This window comes from Hemicordylus capensis, chromosome 3 (genome assembly GCF_027244095.1).
Source record: "Hemicordylus capensis ecotype Gifberg chromosome 3, rHemCap1.1.pri, whole genome shotgun sequence".
Lineage (NCBI taxonomy): Eukaryota > Metazoa > Chordata > Lepidosauria > Squamata > Cordylidae > Hemicordylus > Hemicordylus capensis.
Window position 1 is genome coordinate 206,598,483 of NC_069659.1, and position 13,636 is coordinate 206,612,118.

The window sequence follows — 13,636 nt, forward strand, 5'->3', positions numbered from 1 at the left end:
TACATAGCTTAACCAAACACATCTTTTGCTTCCTATAATTCATTCCCACAACTCTGCAGGAAACTGATAGATGGCTTTACTTGCTACTTAGAGTATCCCACAATGCTCTGTCGCTATTTAACCTTGCCCTCAAGTAAGCAACAGCTAACCTAGTTTACCAAGAAGTTCTGATCTAGCCTGGACATTCAGTACAGACCAACATCCACTGAGGTTTCTCTAAACTCTTAAGTTACTATCTTTCATCTATCTATCTATCTATCTATCTATCTATCTATCCATCGATCTTAATCACACTGTGTTAATCTAATATTTCTATACTTCAGAGATATAGAACACAAATGCTGAAGTCTGAGTCACACATTTGTATTTTAGGTATACACCTAAAACCCATAATGTATGAATAAGACAAACATACGCTTGGGGGGGAAATGTATTTAATTTGGATACACTAATCAGAGAATCAATGTTAGCTAAATGTCTGTGTCAAATGTCTAGTCAGCAACAAACTGGATTTTGATATCAACACCTAAAGTAAAGCCCTAAGCAGCAGCAACACTTTTTAAGATTTGCTGAAAGAAGTATATTCTGTAAATATCTAGCAAGATGGCAAATGGGCAGTCTGTAGCAGACTTACACACCTGGGAGTGGGGCTGCAGCTCAGTGGTAGAACATCTGCATTGAATGCAGAAGGTCCCAGATTCAAGCCCTGGCAGCATCTCCAGGTAGGGCTGGGAAAAACTCTTGCCTGAAACCTTGGAGAGCCACAGCCAGTCACTGAAGACAAGACTGAGCTACATGGACCAATGGTCTGACTCAGTATAAGGTGGGTTTCCTCTGTTCCCACCATTATACCCTACAGGTGGATAATGCAAAACCATGATTTATGCTATCCATCATTAAGAGCTCACATCATGATTGAGCTCCCAGATGTACAACAGACAAACCATGGTTTAGAACTGCTTATTTGCGTTTGTTTCCCATATGCGCAGGACCCAGCTTCATTACTGTCTCCATGGTGCAGGAGCAGCCCTCTTGAGTCAGAGCAACAGTCCTAACTGTGGTTCATCAATGGTCAGTGAATTCAGACATAAAAGCAAATTACAGTTAAGCTGTGGTTTGCAAATCAGCATCAAAAAGTAGTTTCAGATCCTGAGACAAACCACAATTTGTGGACAGGCTCAAATTCAGATGTTGAAACAAACCATGTTTCAGGTAAACCAACCATGGTTTCTCATTACATAGGAATCAGTTAGTATGTTCTGTGTTGGACATATCTGGAATCACTTTTATAAAAACTGAAATCATTCTCATCCAAATAAAAGTTCACACTGTTGCAACTTCATGGAAGCTGCTTATCTGTAAGCAGGCACAAAGCCAGCCGAACGGCGGCCTGGGTCTGGCCTCACCCAGTGGCCCTTCTAGCAATGTCCTGTGCGTGTGATGTCACATGCATGGGACGTGGCTCGGGCTCCATAAGAGCCCCGAGAGAACTCCCCCCACCCACGCCTGGGCTCCGGAGAACCCCGAGCGCGTTCTCCTCCATCTTTTTCAGGTAGCATTTGCTGCCTGAAAGCATTTATTTCTCTTTCTCTCCCTCCAGCGTTGCCTGACATGACAGGGGAGAACTTGCTTGGGCTCTCCGGAGCTTGAGGCCACACCCCCTTTGCATGTGATGACACACGCACAGGATGTAGCTAGAGGGGCTGCCAGGTGACATCATACACAAAGGTGACATCATGCCGAATGATGTCACATCTTTGTGTGTGACAACATGCACATAGGGGGTGTGGCCTTGAGCTCTGGAGAGCCCTAGCAAGTTCTCCAGGCCTTTCAGGTAGCACTTGCTGCCTGAAAGCATCTATTTCCCTTTCTCTCCCTCATTGGAGGAAGAGAAAGGGGAATAGGTGCTTTCAGGCAGCAAACGCGGCCTGAAAAGGACAGGAGAGAGCTCACTTGGGGCTTTCCGGAGCCCAGGTGTGGGTGGCAGGAGTTCACTCAGGGCTCTTCCAGAGCCTGAGCCACACACCCCTGTGGGCTTCGATGGCCCTTTCCATTGGTGGTCCAGGTTCTTTGAACCTGTTCGCACAATCATGGCTCTGCCGCTGTCTGTGAGTGGCCCTCTTGCTAGGGGGGCCACTTAGATAACACAACGACATGGGTGATGTGTGCTCACAAACAGATCATGGAATCAGATTCTTGTTGGAAGTGAACTGATGATTCCAAGGGGAAACCCATGTGATTAGCCCCCATCCATATGAGTCATTCAAATGTTCTCCCAGCTATATGGGAGCCAGTCACAAAGAAGTAGTTCTCATATGATTGAGCAAAGATACAGTGGGTACCTCTGTATGTGTATTAAGAAGGGGAAAAATGACATTTTACTTCTGGAAATATACTTTGGCCATACACATCTGATCATCACTTTTGCAGCAAAGGAAATGTCACAGTCTAAGGAAAACAAAAGCACTTTAGAATCTATTTGCAGGTAAAGCTTTCCAAGTGCTTCACCAGTACAAACCTTGCTACAGTGCCAGTATATATTAATAGGGCTTAGATTTGAACACTGAGTACTTGTTAGGAATATCAAAAGATGATGGCACAAATAACTTGCTGTGTGGATGATTTGTATCTAAAGCTCTGAGCACTTCTGGTTGGGAACTAAAGCTGAACAAACGGAGGACATATCTGTACTACAAATGTACTAGTGTTCTATTAATTGAACTGTGGTGGCTTTTGTGTATGTTAATCTCATCCTCACAAAAAATATTCCTGAGAATTGTAGTTTGGAGGCAGCGCTGAAAATTTTCTCTAAGCAATGCCCAGAATGACAGTTCGCAGGGTTCTCTGGAGAAAGGGAGTGATTATTAAACCAATTTATGGTACAGATAATGTTCCAAATATGACATTTAAAATAAATTTAAATGCCTAGGCAGCTAATAGGGTTTGAAGTTTTGCAGATAAAAGAAATATCTAATTTGCAGTAAGGAGGGAATAAGCAATTGTGGGGGGTGGGGTGGTGGGGAGAGAAGTGGACAGAGGAAAACAAGCTGAAAGACTGCTGTATTTTCTGCAACGTCGCCCTGACCAATGTGGGTATAAAGAATGAGAAAGGAGTGGGTATGACACCACTGCTACATGCAACATAAAAGAAGAGAATACTGGACAAATGAATACTCTCTACTGGAAGAAAGACAGGTTGGACTGCACTCTGGGCTACAGGGAACCCGTTTTTACTCACAATAGATCACTATCAGTGTGTAGTTAAAATATAGAAGGGGCCGTGTTCCAAGGCAGCAAGAGGAAAAATAAATCAAAACATTGTCAATTATCACAGGTTAATGCAATTTCCTTCAATCATATCAGCGAACACTTGATCTGTACTTCAGGGGTTCAACTTGACCCCCTTTTGGAAGCAAAGCATCATGGCTGAAAAAAAAAGCATTAGATACACTAAAATGGTAAAAGGGGTAATAGAAGGGGGTAAAAAAGTATACCGTCCAATGTTGGAACTTTTATCCCAGCATGGCTATAAAGTTTAGGGCTGTCATTCAATTATACAGATCTCAGTTGATTAAACATACAGATTTTAATTATCGATTTGCATACAGTAAAACAATGGTTCTGAAGGGGAAAATATACTTCCTTATTTAGATGCTCCACAAATATTTTGCAGGAGGCACCATGTGAAGACCAAACTACACGTAATGCTAAAAATGTCACTGCACTTCCATTTTTCTTCTTTTTGAAAGTAATAGCCACTGTGAAGAGACCATACTGAGAACAAAGTGGAGGGATATAACCCTTCCCTCCATGCTGTTTTCCCAAAGAAAATTTCTCCCTCAGATATGCGTTTTGCCCTGGGAAGGCAGATGCTATTGGTGGCAATAGTAGTTTGCCTCCCAAGCAAACTGTAGCTTCATGGAGGGCTTTTTTGTTGGGACACAGCATGGAGGAAAAGGTTAAAAACCCTTGGGGAGCTGGTCTTGTGGTAGCAAGCGTGAGTTGTCCCCATAGCTAAGCAGGGTCTGCCCTGGTTGCATATGAATGAGAGACTTGATGTGTGAGCACTGCAAGATATTCCCCTCAGGGGATGAAGCTGCTCTGGGAAGAGCAGAAGGTTTCAAGTTCCCTCTCTGGCGTCTCCAAGACAGGGCTGAGAGAGATTACTGCCTGCAACCTTGGAGAAGCCGCTGCCAGTCTGTGAAGACAATACTGAGCTAGATAGACCAATGGTCTGACTCAGTATATGGCAGTTTCCTATGTTTCCCTATGTTCCTCTGCTCAGACCATGCACTCAATCAAAGCAGATTGAGGGGGAAAACAGAAACACAGTCACACCTTTAGTGTCACATGTAGTGTGTTCCTCAGAAGAGGATTCCCATCCTGTGCGAGACAAAAAGAAGAATGTTTCTCCTATAATGACATCTGTCACCCAAGACATTTGTTTCTGTGTGTATTACAAATAATTACTTTTTAAAAAATCTGTTCAATTAACCTGAGGCATCTTTTTGAGCACTCAAAAGATCTCTAATAAATGTATCCAACTTATTAATTAACTAAATGATGCAGCCCTAATAAAGATCTGTTTATCTAACTGCAACACAATTATGATACTTTATTGAAAAGCTGCAAAGAAATTAAAACAAGAACATAATTGAAAACATAATATTCCACCAGGTTATTATACAGGGCACAGAATTTTCAAACCAGAATTTCTTTCTGGACAACATGACATGAAACCCTACAGATTTTTCAAGGAATGTGAACAGGAGGGATAGAAGAAGAAGAAAAACTGTGAAAGGAAAGTGCAGTTACTCTAATTATCTCTGGCTTTGTGGAGCCGCAGAGCCCTGTGCTGAATTATTAATCCTAGGCCTAACAGGTTTGGACAAATAGCTATGTAGGTCAGGCTCACTTTTAGACCCTGACAATACTGAAGCTAATGTTCAGACAGTATCTGAAGGGACGTGAAACCTCAGATGCATTATTAAAGAACATGGCTTTCAACTGTCCCAGGAAGCTGCATGTAATTAATGCCATAATAATTAAGATTTCCAAGAAAAAGAGATATTCTTTCACATTTCATTCACCTGTACACACAGGTTTATTCTCATGCCTTCATTTCATCTTATGTATCATTTCCACTCAACAGTTTCTAATTTTTATTATGGTGCTCATTAATTAGCAAAAACAAGGGATGGGGAGAAAAGGGCTGCTCTCAGTGCCATCAGAAATTAAGCTAGGAAAATGAGAAGACAACGCAGCAGAAGTCCAAATCTCGCAGCTTTACAGGGTTAACTTATTTGGTTTCTGGTACTCATCTACCTGTTTGAAATTTCACAATGGGCTAGTCAAATTCTACTGTACACCAGAAGTAGGGTGAGGTGGAATTGGAGAGGAGACATGAGATAGACAAATGTCCTCCTATCCTTACTGATATTGCTTCCCTCCTCACTTGGGTCACATGTCTACTGTACCATTAGATTCCTTAAATCCAAGTAAAATTTCCTTTCCAGGTCTATTCATTTGCACAATTTCTATAACTTTCCCCAGATGCTGCTACAGTTTCCAGTGCCCTCTGCCAATTTAGAGATGATAGCTTGGGGGTAGAATAGATAGTATCCAGGTTCAGTTTCTTGCATATCTGATTAATGGGGGGTTTGGATAGCAAGACTGAAATTACCTGTCAAGGCTTTGGAAGCAAGTCTAGATTCAAGACCAACAAAATGAAGGTAGATTAGTGGTTTTCTAATTGTGTCCCATGGGAACCTGGGGTTCCATGCAAGCTTACTAGGAGTCCCTCAGTGATAAGATCATTGATGGTAGATACATTTCCTTAACATTCAGTTCTCTCACTAACACTGATTTTTCCCTGAATACACAGGCATGGGTTGGGGGGCGGTGTTTGGTGTATTCTGGAGAGTACTCTCCATTTGTGCAGGGCAACATTCTGGGTGAAATGAGTGTGCATTCTCTACAAAATCTTCTAAATGTGATGGGGTATTGTGACAGACATACAGAGGTTCTTTTGCAAACCTAGGTATGTGGAAAAGGTTCCCTCAAAATGACAAATTAGAAAACCAGAGCTAGATGGACCATTGTTCCATGAGATCATGAGGTAACTCCTTCAAGAGTGTGTATGTAAGGGTTATTTATGTGATTATCAAAATGAAGGTTAGAGGCATACAGCCCAGGTTTGGAGGCTTGTGGGGAACTCACAAAAATCCTTCCAACTTAGCTCATTCAAATGTGGGTAGCCAAGCTTCTCTACCTTGTTCTTTACCAGAATAGGAGGGAATGAGAGTTCCTTTGCCTCAATGTTTTTGATTGTATGTGGGCATTTCCCTTTTGCAGTAAATCCAGGCAGCCAGCAATTGCAATAGAGAGTAATGACTACAGGGTCTGCTATGTGTGTATGTGCTGCTCTGCACAGCACACTCTATGATCCTTTCCTCAAAATTGCCTGAACAGAGCTGGGCCCATCTCGTGCCCCCTCATGGTCAGTCAGAGGGCAGCTGATGCTGTAATGGGGATCTCCAGACAAAATCTAGTGCAGTGCATCCTGGGATAGGTCTTTTAATCCTCGGAGGACCCAGCTCCCAGATTCTAAAAAGGATATTGCAGCTGCATTACTTGTGTGTGCAACTGGACTCGCAAAGCCAAATGGAAGCTCTGCTTGTCTGTCAGGACCAGGGTAGGAGCTCTTCCCACCCTGCCCCCCCCCAAAAAAAACACCATTCACAGATGCTCATGTGAAAGGCCTTTTTTAAAAAATAAAATAAAAATTAAGATAAAGGTTAGACAGCAACTAACTACAGAAGTGGCTAGAAATTTAATTGTGTCATTATTTTCGTCCCTAATATTTATATGTGTAACTTGAAGGATCTTGAATAACAATGTTAGATAGCTACTGTCTGAAAACTATGTGTCATTGCTGGGCACACAAAAAGTCATAAATGACTCTCAAAAGTCCTAGATATTATGGCTCACTGTCAGCACATTAATCAGATTACAGATAACATAGTGTGATGAATACACTATGGTCTAAGGCTCCAATCTTGCTCTCAGTTATGGGATTTGATGGTGGATAATTAGGCACAGGTTGCTCACTAGTGGGAGATCAGTTAACATATATGCTTTGAGATGCCAGCTACATACTGTGCTTGTGGCTGAAACCATACATTCCTTGGCCAAGTTGCATTTCCAAACCCCAGCTTCCACTCTCAGCTGCAAAGTGGCATCTGAAGGGGGACATTTGCAGGGAAGATATAGCTGCTAGGGGAAGAGGTGCTGGACACTGCAGGTGGGAAGAAGAGTGTGACACTTTCCCCTTGCAACTCTCCCTGCCCTTGCTCAGATTTCCAGACCAATATTTCCATTACAATCAAGGTGGAAATGTAATTTGCCCATGTAGCATATAACACGAGGTCCATGTATGTGGACTTGTACACACATGGGCTTACACAAAAAAGAGGGGGGAAAGGAAATGTTCAAAAAGAAAACATTTAACTTTGCTATGAAAGCCTCCCCTCCCTTCGACCCGCTCAACTACTCTGCCCAAGTCCATGCTTAGCACAATGCTTCTGACAACTTCCTTCTTGGCTATCCTTGTTGTATTTCATCACTTGTCCAACACTTCTTCATTCTATGGAGTGATTGAAGACAGCAATCACTGGTCTATTTATTGCAACAGTGGCCCATCAGTTTAGTCATCCAAAGGCTTCCCTATGTTTTTAAATGTATCTTTTGCTGTAAAAGCTTTCAACAGATTAATTTTCAGTTTTGTCATTCTCTCACTGACATTCCTTCTGCTTATTAATATATTAGGGGTAGGTGTGTGCACGTGTGTGTGCGCACACACACACTGTATTTACCTGAATCCAAGACTAGTTTTTCCCCAAGTGCTTTGATGTTAGAAATCAGGGGGTCATTCGAAATTCAGAGTTCAATTCCTTTTGGGTAAATATGTGTTTAACCTCTATTTAAAAAGGGGCTTGTATTAAATTCAGAGTAGTCTTGTATTCAGGTAAATAGGTAATATTTCTGTTGGACAGTAATGCAAATATATCACCTACAGCACTCATATGAAAGCGGAGATTATACAGTCAGTAGAATTAAATGGTAAAGCTGGACTATACAACTTCAGCCTGCAGGTGTGCAGGAAGACTGCATGTTTGAATTTCCTCCTCTGCTACAAACCGTCATGGAACATAAGAAAAATACCATGTCAAGGAGAAGGCTAGGTGGAAGACCTTGTTTACTATATTCAGGGAGATTTTCTTCTTTTTGTTGAGGGGCATCCAACCATACAATCCTCAATTTGCATCTTCAAGCTGAAGTGGTATGGTGAAAAAAACATTTTGTCCCTTTATGTTGTTGATTACATTAACTGGACTTTATACTCTGAGCAGACATGGAGAAACCTTGAATTCAACATAGTACTAAGAAGCCCACTTAAAAATGGAAATTGATCAAAAGCACATCTATTTCATCATGTGGAGTGATGTGTGTGTGCATTTATAAGACCCATAAACCAGGGAAAGAATACAGTGATTATTTACCTTATAGTGAGATTTCTCTGTTGAAGAAAAAATATCACATGAACTCACACTAATGTGCTCTTACATAACTTTAACACATTGTGAAATGATTCCACCCACCCTTCAGCCATCTCCAAGAATATATACATACGTGTGTGTGTGTGTGTGTGTGTGTGTATACACACACACACATATACATACCAGGGTTACCAGCAAATGCCAAGACTGGTTCAGCAACTCTTGATTCAACGCATGGATGATTTCAGAGCTGGTCTGCTAACAAGGCTGGGTGAGGAGATTGCCTTTAGTGGTGGAGGCAGTAGGTTGCCCATCGGTCACTTCCACCAGTCCACCACCTTTGGCCACCTCCACTTGCTCACTGTTTCCTGGGGGGCCCTAACTTTATCTAGTGTCAGCTTAACTACCATTGCTGTTCTGCTCCACTTCCACCTCTGGCATTTTCAAAAGCCAGAGAGGAAGAAGGGAGCGGACGGAAGTGTGGAGAATAATAGAGTGCTGGGCTAGTGTGGAAAGACTCTAGCTCAGCACTCTACTCTTCTCCTCAGTACTTCCTTCCGCTCCTTTCTCCTCTGGCTTTTGAAAATGTGAGGGGCAGGAATGGAAAAAGGAGGAGGATAGCAGTGGTGGTGGCAATACTAGCGCCAGCACACCACTAAACAAGGTAAGGGGGAAGATGGAGGAGCAGCATGTTCTGCTTGCTTATCAGGGAGATCGAGATAAGAACTGGCGTGGGTATGGGGGAGACTGGAATGGAGCGGGAGGAGGAGATTACATCACCAGAAGAGTGGGCATAGAAGGCTGGGGGCAGTGGCTCACACGCCACCTCAGACACCAGGAGGTTTGGGCTGGTCCTGGCTGGTTCTCATAACCGTAGTCAGTGTCGCAGACTTTGTTCCAGCCAAGTTTCAGCTTCCAGGGCTATAAGTGGAAGTGGATGTATGTAGGCCAATGGTGGGCACAGAAGTTTGCTTTCATGCATTTTTAAGATATCATTGAGAACAGGGCTTCCAGAAGTGTCTCAGCAGTATGTCGAAAGCCAGGGTCAAACTAGACATGATTTTGATCACATCATTCTTGTTTTAACTGTAAATAGCAGCCTTAAGAGGCCTAATCCTGATCAGGACCACAGACATTCAATCCCTCCCCACTTTTGCTGTTCTTTCAAATATCCCACTACCGCAACCACCATGGCTGCTTCTTGCCTCAGGAGTGAAGCTGTGGAGAAACTGAGATTATTTGATGTTTCTCCTTGGGAGGAACCCTGAAACTCCTCCTTGAATATCAGTTTCTCTTCAGAGCAACCCTGATATTCTCTTTCAAATTTCACTTTAGAGAAATTTTGGTTCCACACCTTGCTGCCATTGGAAAGAGAAACATTTTCATTGGGACTGCAGCACAAGAATAAAGCATTTAAAAACTCTCCCCATCACCACGGTCAAGATCAGCCCCTGCCCTCATGACTGCTATTTACCATTAAGAAGAGAATGCACAAGGGCCAATAACATGATTAATGCATGTGGTTTCTAACCTCTAGAAAGTAATCCACGATTAATGCCACATTAAGGTTGGCGCTGTGTGCCTGCACATGACTACCTCAGCACATTGCATCAGCATAAGTTGTGGCTGCCACACTGAGAACTATAGTGAGAATCAGCCCTTAGTTAGATACTGTTTGTTTTAAATCCTCCTGATAACACCAGTCCAATAAGGAGCAACTGGTGTGACTGGCAAGGGTGCATGCCCAGTCACAGGAGCTGGGGAAGGGCTTACAGAGAACACAGACAGGAACACTGCTTGAGACTTTGCTCAGTCAATCTTCCACAAGCTTGGTCTTTGGCTTGCAAACTAGCCCAGAGATTGCTCAGCTCTTTTGTTTCCCAAAGCTCAGGAGCATGGCTGAACTGCATCTTTGGACTAGCTGAAGATTAGAACTGCTCAGCTTCCTGAAGACTTTGTTGCGGGGTGGGGGGACAGCCCCATGAAGCTTCCTGCCCATGTCCCTCTGAGCGGTGCTTGGTGTCCAAGACTTGGATGAGAAAAAAACAACAACATTGTGGCTCAGCCATAGATTATTCACCTGGAGAGGAGCAGGATGAAGCCTAGGTGTCAACCTGGAAGGAACTTCATTTTACCACCCTTAAGAGGCTGCAAACTGCTCCCCAGTCCTGCTAAATTTAAATGCAGAATGCAAATGCTGCCTTAGACAGAGAAGGCTAAGAAAAATTAATGGATTTTCACACAGTGTAAATGATGGTGAGATTTAATGCGAGATTTAAAGCCTTGTTTAAAATGGCAAGCAGGGAGGAAATACCACCAAGCACATATCCATAGTAATGTTGATACTTGAACATAGTGCGATAACTCTCTGAACTTTGTTAACTTGGGCCCCAAAGGGGTTCTAATGATGATGCAGGTGTAACAAAATGGTGTGAAATTTAATTTAGAAAATATGTGTGCCTTGGAATTACCAGAGACAGTTATTAACTGTGTTAGTATATATGGTTTTCCTAGCCACACTCTACCACTGTGCAAAATGCAGAAATATATTTAAAGCAATTCCTTAAGGCTGAACACTTCCCGTAGAGTAGGAGAGCAGGAGGGAGGAAAACATTACTTACGTCGTTTGCAGCCACATTTTTTTATCCTTTTGGGATCTGTGATGTCATCGTGACAGGCCTTGCAGTAAAAAAATGCCCTAGAGAGAGAGGGAGAATGGAAAAACTGACACATTTCTTAATCCATACAAATGAAATTAGTCCCACATTTCCTCCTTGCTACAAGTGCCAAATTAATGAAACATGCCAGCACTAATTTCCTTTAATCTTTTGAAAGGTTTAGACATTTAAAGAAGGAAATGTTTGCTACAAGACAATTAATTTCAAACACAAGGCTGGGTGATTCAAGTTCGTGCTTCTTTTAATAAATTTAACTTGAAAATAATTGGAGGAATGGTTAATAAATATGACATGGTGGATCAGATCATCCAGCTTTCATCTTGGAAAGTAGCATCCAAAGTGACTTTATTATCCAAACACACAAGAGATGAAAACACTGTTCTTTGCAGGGGAATTGCTGGCTCAAAGCCCCCTGATTTTTTGATTTGTGGGGTGGGGGGGTGAATGGACAGCTGAAGATATACAAGGCCATTTGTTCCACTTAGTTTCACATAGCTTAATGTTTGGGAGGAATTCAGATGCTGTCATAAAATGAACGTAGAACAATAGGAATTGTTCTTGCAATCACAGTGTGTAGACACCTCTAGTGCTTTACGGATATTGGCTTAGATTCAGTATTGGCTTAGATTCAATACTGGCTTGTGCAGGAGCAGCAGATACTTCTGCTCACATGGAAAGTTAACTTCTTTCCTTTTTTCTACAGTCTCTATGCCCCTGAAAACTAGTTCCAGAGGGACAATGGCCCCCCCAGATCAGCTTTTTAAAGGCCATGGAGGGCTGCGGAAAGATACAGGGAATTAGTGACCTTCTGCTTGCACAGTGGGATCTCTGGATCCAAGCTGCTATTATTTATAAATATAGTGAATAAGTAATGATATTATGAGAGGCCAGGCTAACTGGCCAATGTAAGAAATTCCATTTGAACTGCCTTCTTTTACCCTGTGCCTCGACCATTTATTTTATTTATTTATTGTTAAATTTGTATACCACCTTTCATTAAAACAATCCCAAGCTGGTTCACGCACAAATTAAAACAAGACTATAATGATTTACACAATTAAAACATTAAGCTAAGATATAAAAACATCGATCCGACTAAAAAGATTCAAAATACAAGCATAAGATGACCATACAAAATACAAAGCAGCAGCAGTAGAGACAACCATATTAAAATCTGCATTAAAAGCCAAGATTTCACATGCTTTCTAAAAACTGTGATGGAGACCAAGGAGTAAATAGACCATGTGGTGAGAACCTGTTCTGGGTGCCTTTGGCTTCTGAAAACAGGCACATGGCTACAAAGAGCTGAGCTTTTGTGGTAGCAGCACTTTTTTTTAACTCAAGTTCCTCCCCAGGGAAACCCATCAGTCCTGCTTTCTGTCCTTTAGGAGAATGACAAGCCGTGTGTTTTTCTGAAAAGTATTTGATGTGATTGAAGTCATCTGATAATATCAAACAAAATTAGTGCTGAAATGCATTGGTGGTGGTAGTAGTGGTATTTTCTCGGTTTTAAATTCTATAATGTTTTAAATACTGTTTTATAATGATCCGTTTGCTTTAAATGTTTGAGAATGTTTTTGGTAAGGACTATGAGCAGCCTTGAGGGTGCTCTTAGGCCTAAAGGAAGGGAAATAATCCAGAATAATTTGGAAATAATAGTAATAATTATGTTTGAAATTATAGTATTAAAATCAGATTCTAAACCAGTGAATGTTTTTGCTGATATTGTTTTTATTTTCCCCCAAGCCCCAAGCCATTTATTGTGTTGGATAAGTTTCCCCACTCTCCCAAAACAAACCTTGGATACCTTAAAGCAATAAAGGGCATAATCCATCAAAAAGGTGCTCCTGGGCAAGCCCTATTGAAATGAACAGGAGCGGCAGAAGCAGATCGAAAGTTGGCCACATTGCTGTGAAATGCACAATACTTGTGGATCATACAGGCTGCCTCTAACCCAGAGGGGAAGGAATGAAATAGGGTTGCCTGGTTGGGTAGGGTGAGGAGAGAAAACAACTCTGTATTCTTGTGTGAAACCTCTTCTTAAGTGCTTTCTTGTCAAAGCATAGCCCCATATATAGCCAAGCAAGTCTTGTCTAGCCTGGAAATTAAGGCTCTGTTCAGTTCTTTGACACCAGGGATTGGCATTCGAGAATACATTGGAAGAGTGCACATATCCAGTATAATTTATTTAGTATGTACTAAAGCATTTCATTCCTGTCTTTCAGGCCCGGTTTGAGGGCTTCAAGGCAGGTCTCCCATTCTGCCCCACCCCAGCAACCTCCCTAATTTCACCCTGCCCTGAACCCAGCAGGCTAGTAATTTACCTGGCTGGGGACTGAACTCCCCAACCACCCTATTGGGGGGTTCAATCTCCAACCAGGCAAATTGCAGTCTGCTGGG

The 13,636-nt window shown here is 42.2% G+C and overlaps 1 protein-coding gene across 15 annotated transcripts in view; it reads right to left on the bottom strand.

Annotated features, from left to right (window-relative positions):
- The window catches only part of KCNMA1 (potassium calcium-activated channel subfamily M alpha 1), an 829,029-nt gene that overhangs the window by 176,244 nt on the left and 639,149 nt on the right, over positions 1-13,636 (bottom strand). For 13 of the 15 annotated variants that reach the window (XM_053304540.1, XM_053304539.1, XM_053304531.1 and 10 more), the window contains one exon: positions 11,180-11,256. In XM_053304540.1, coding sequence (XP_053160515.1) covers positions 11,180-11,256 — 77 coding nt within the window. Of the gene's footprint in view, positions 1-3,238; positions 3,248-11,179; positions 11,257-13,636 lie in introns of all 15 variants that reach the window. The other 2 variants (XM_053304538.1, XM_053304535.1) reach the window with 1 other exon arrangement.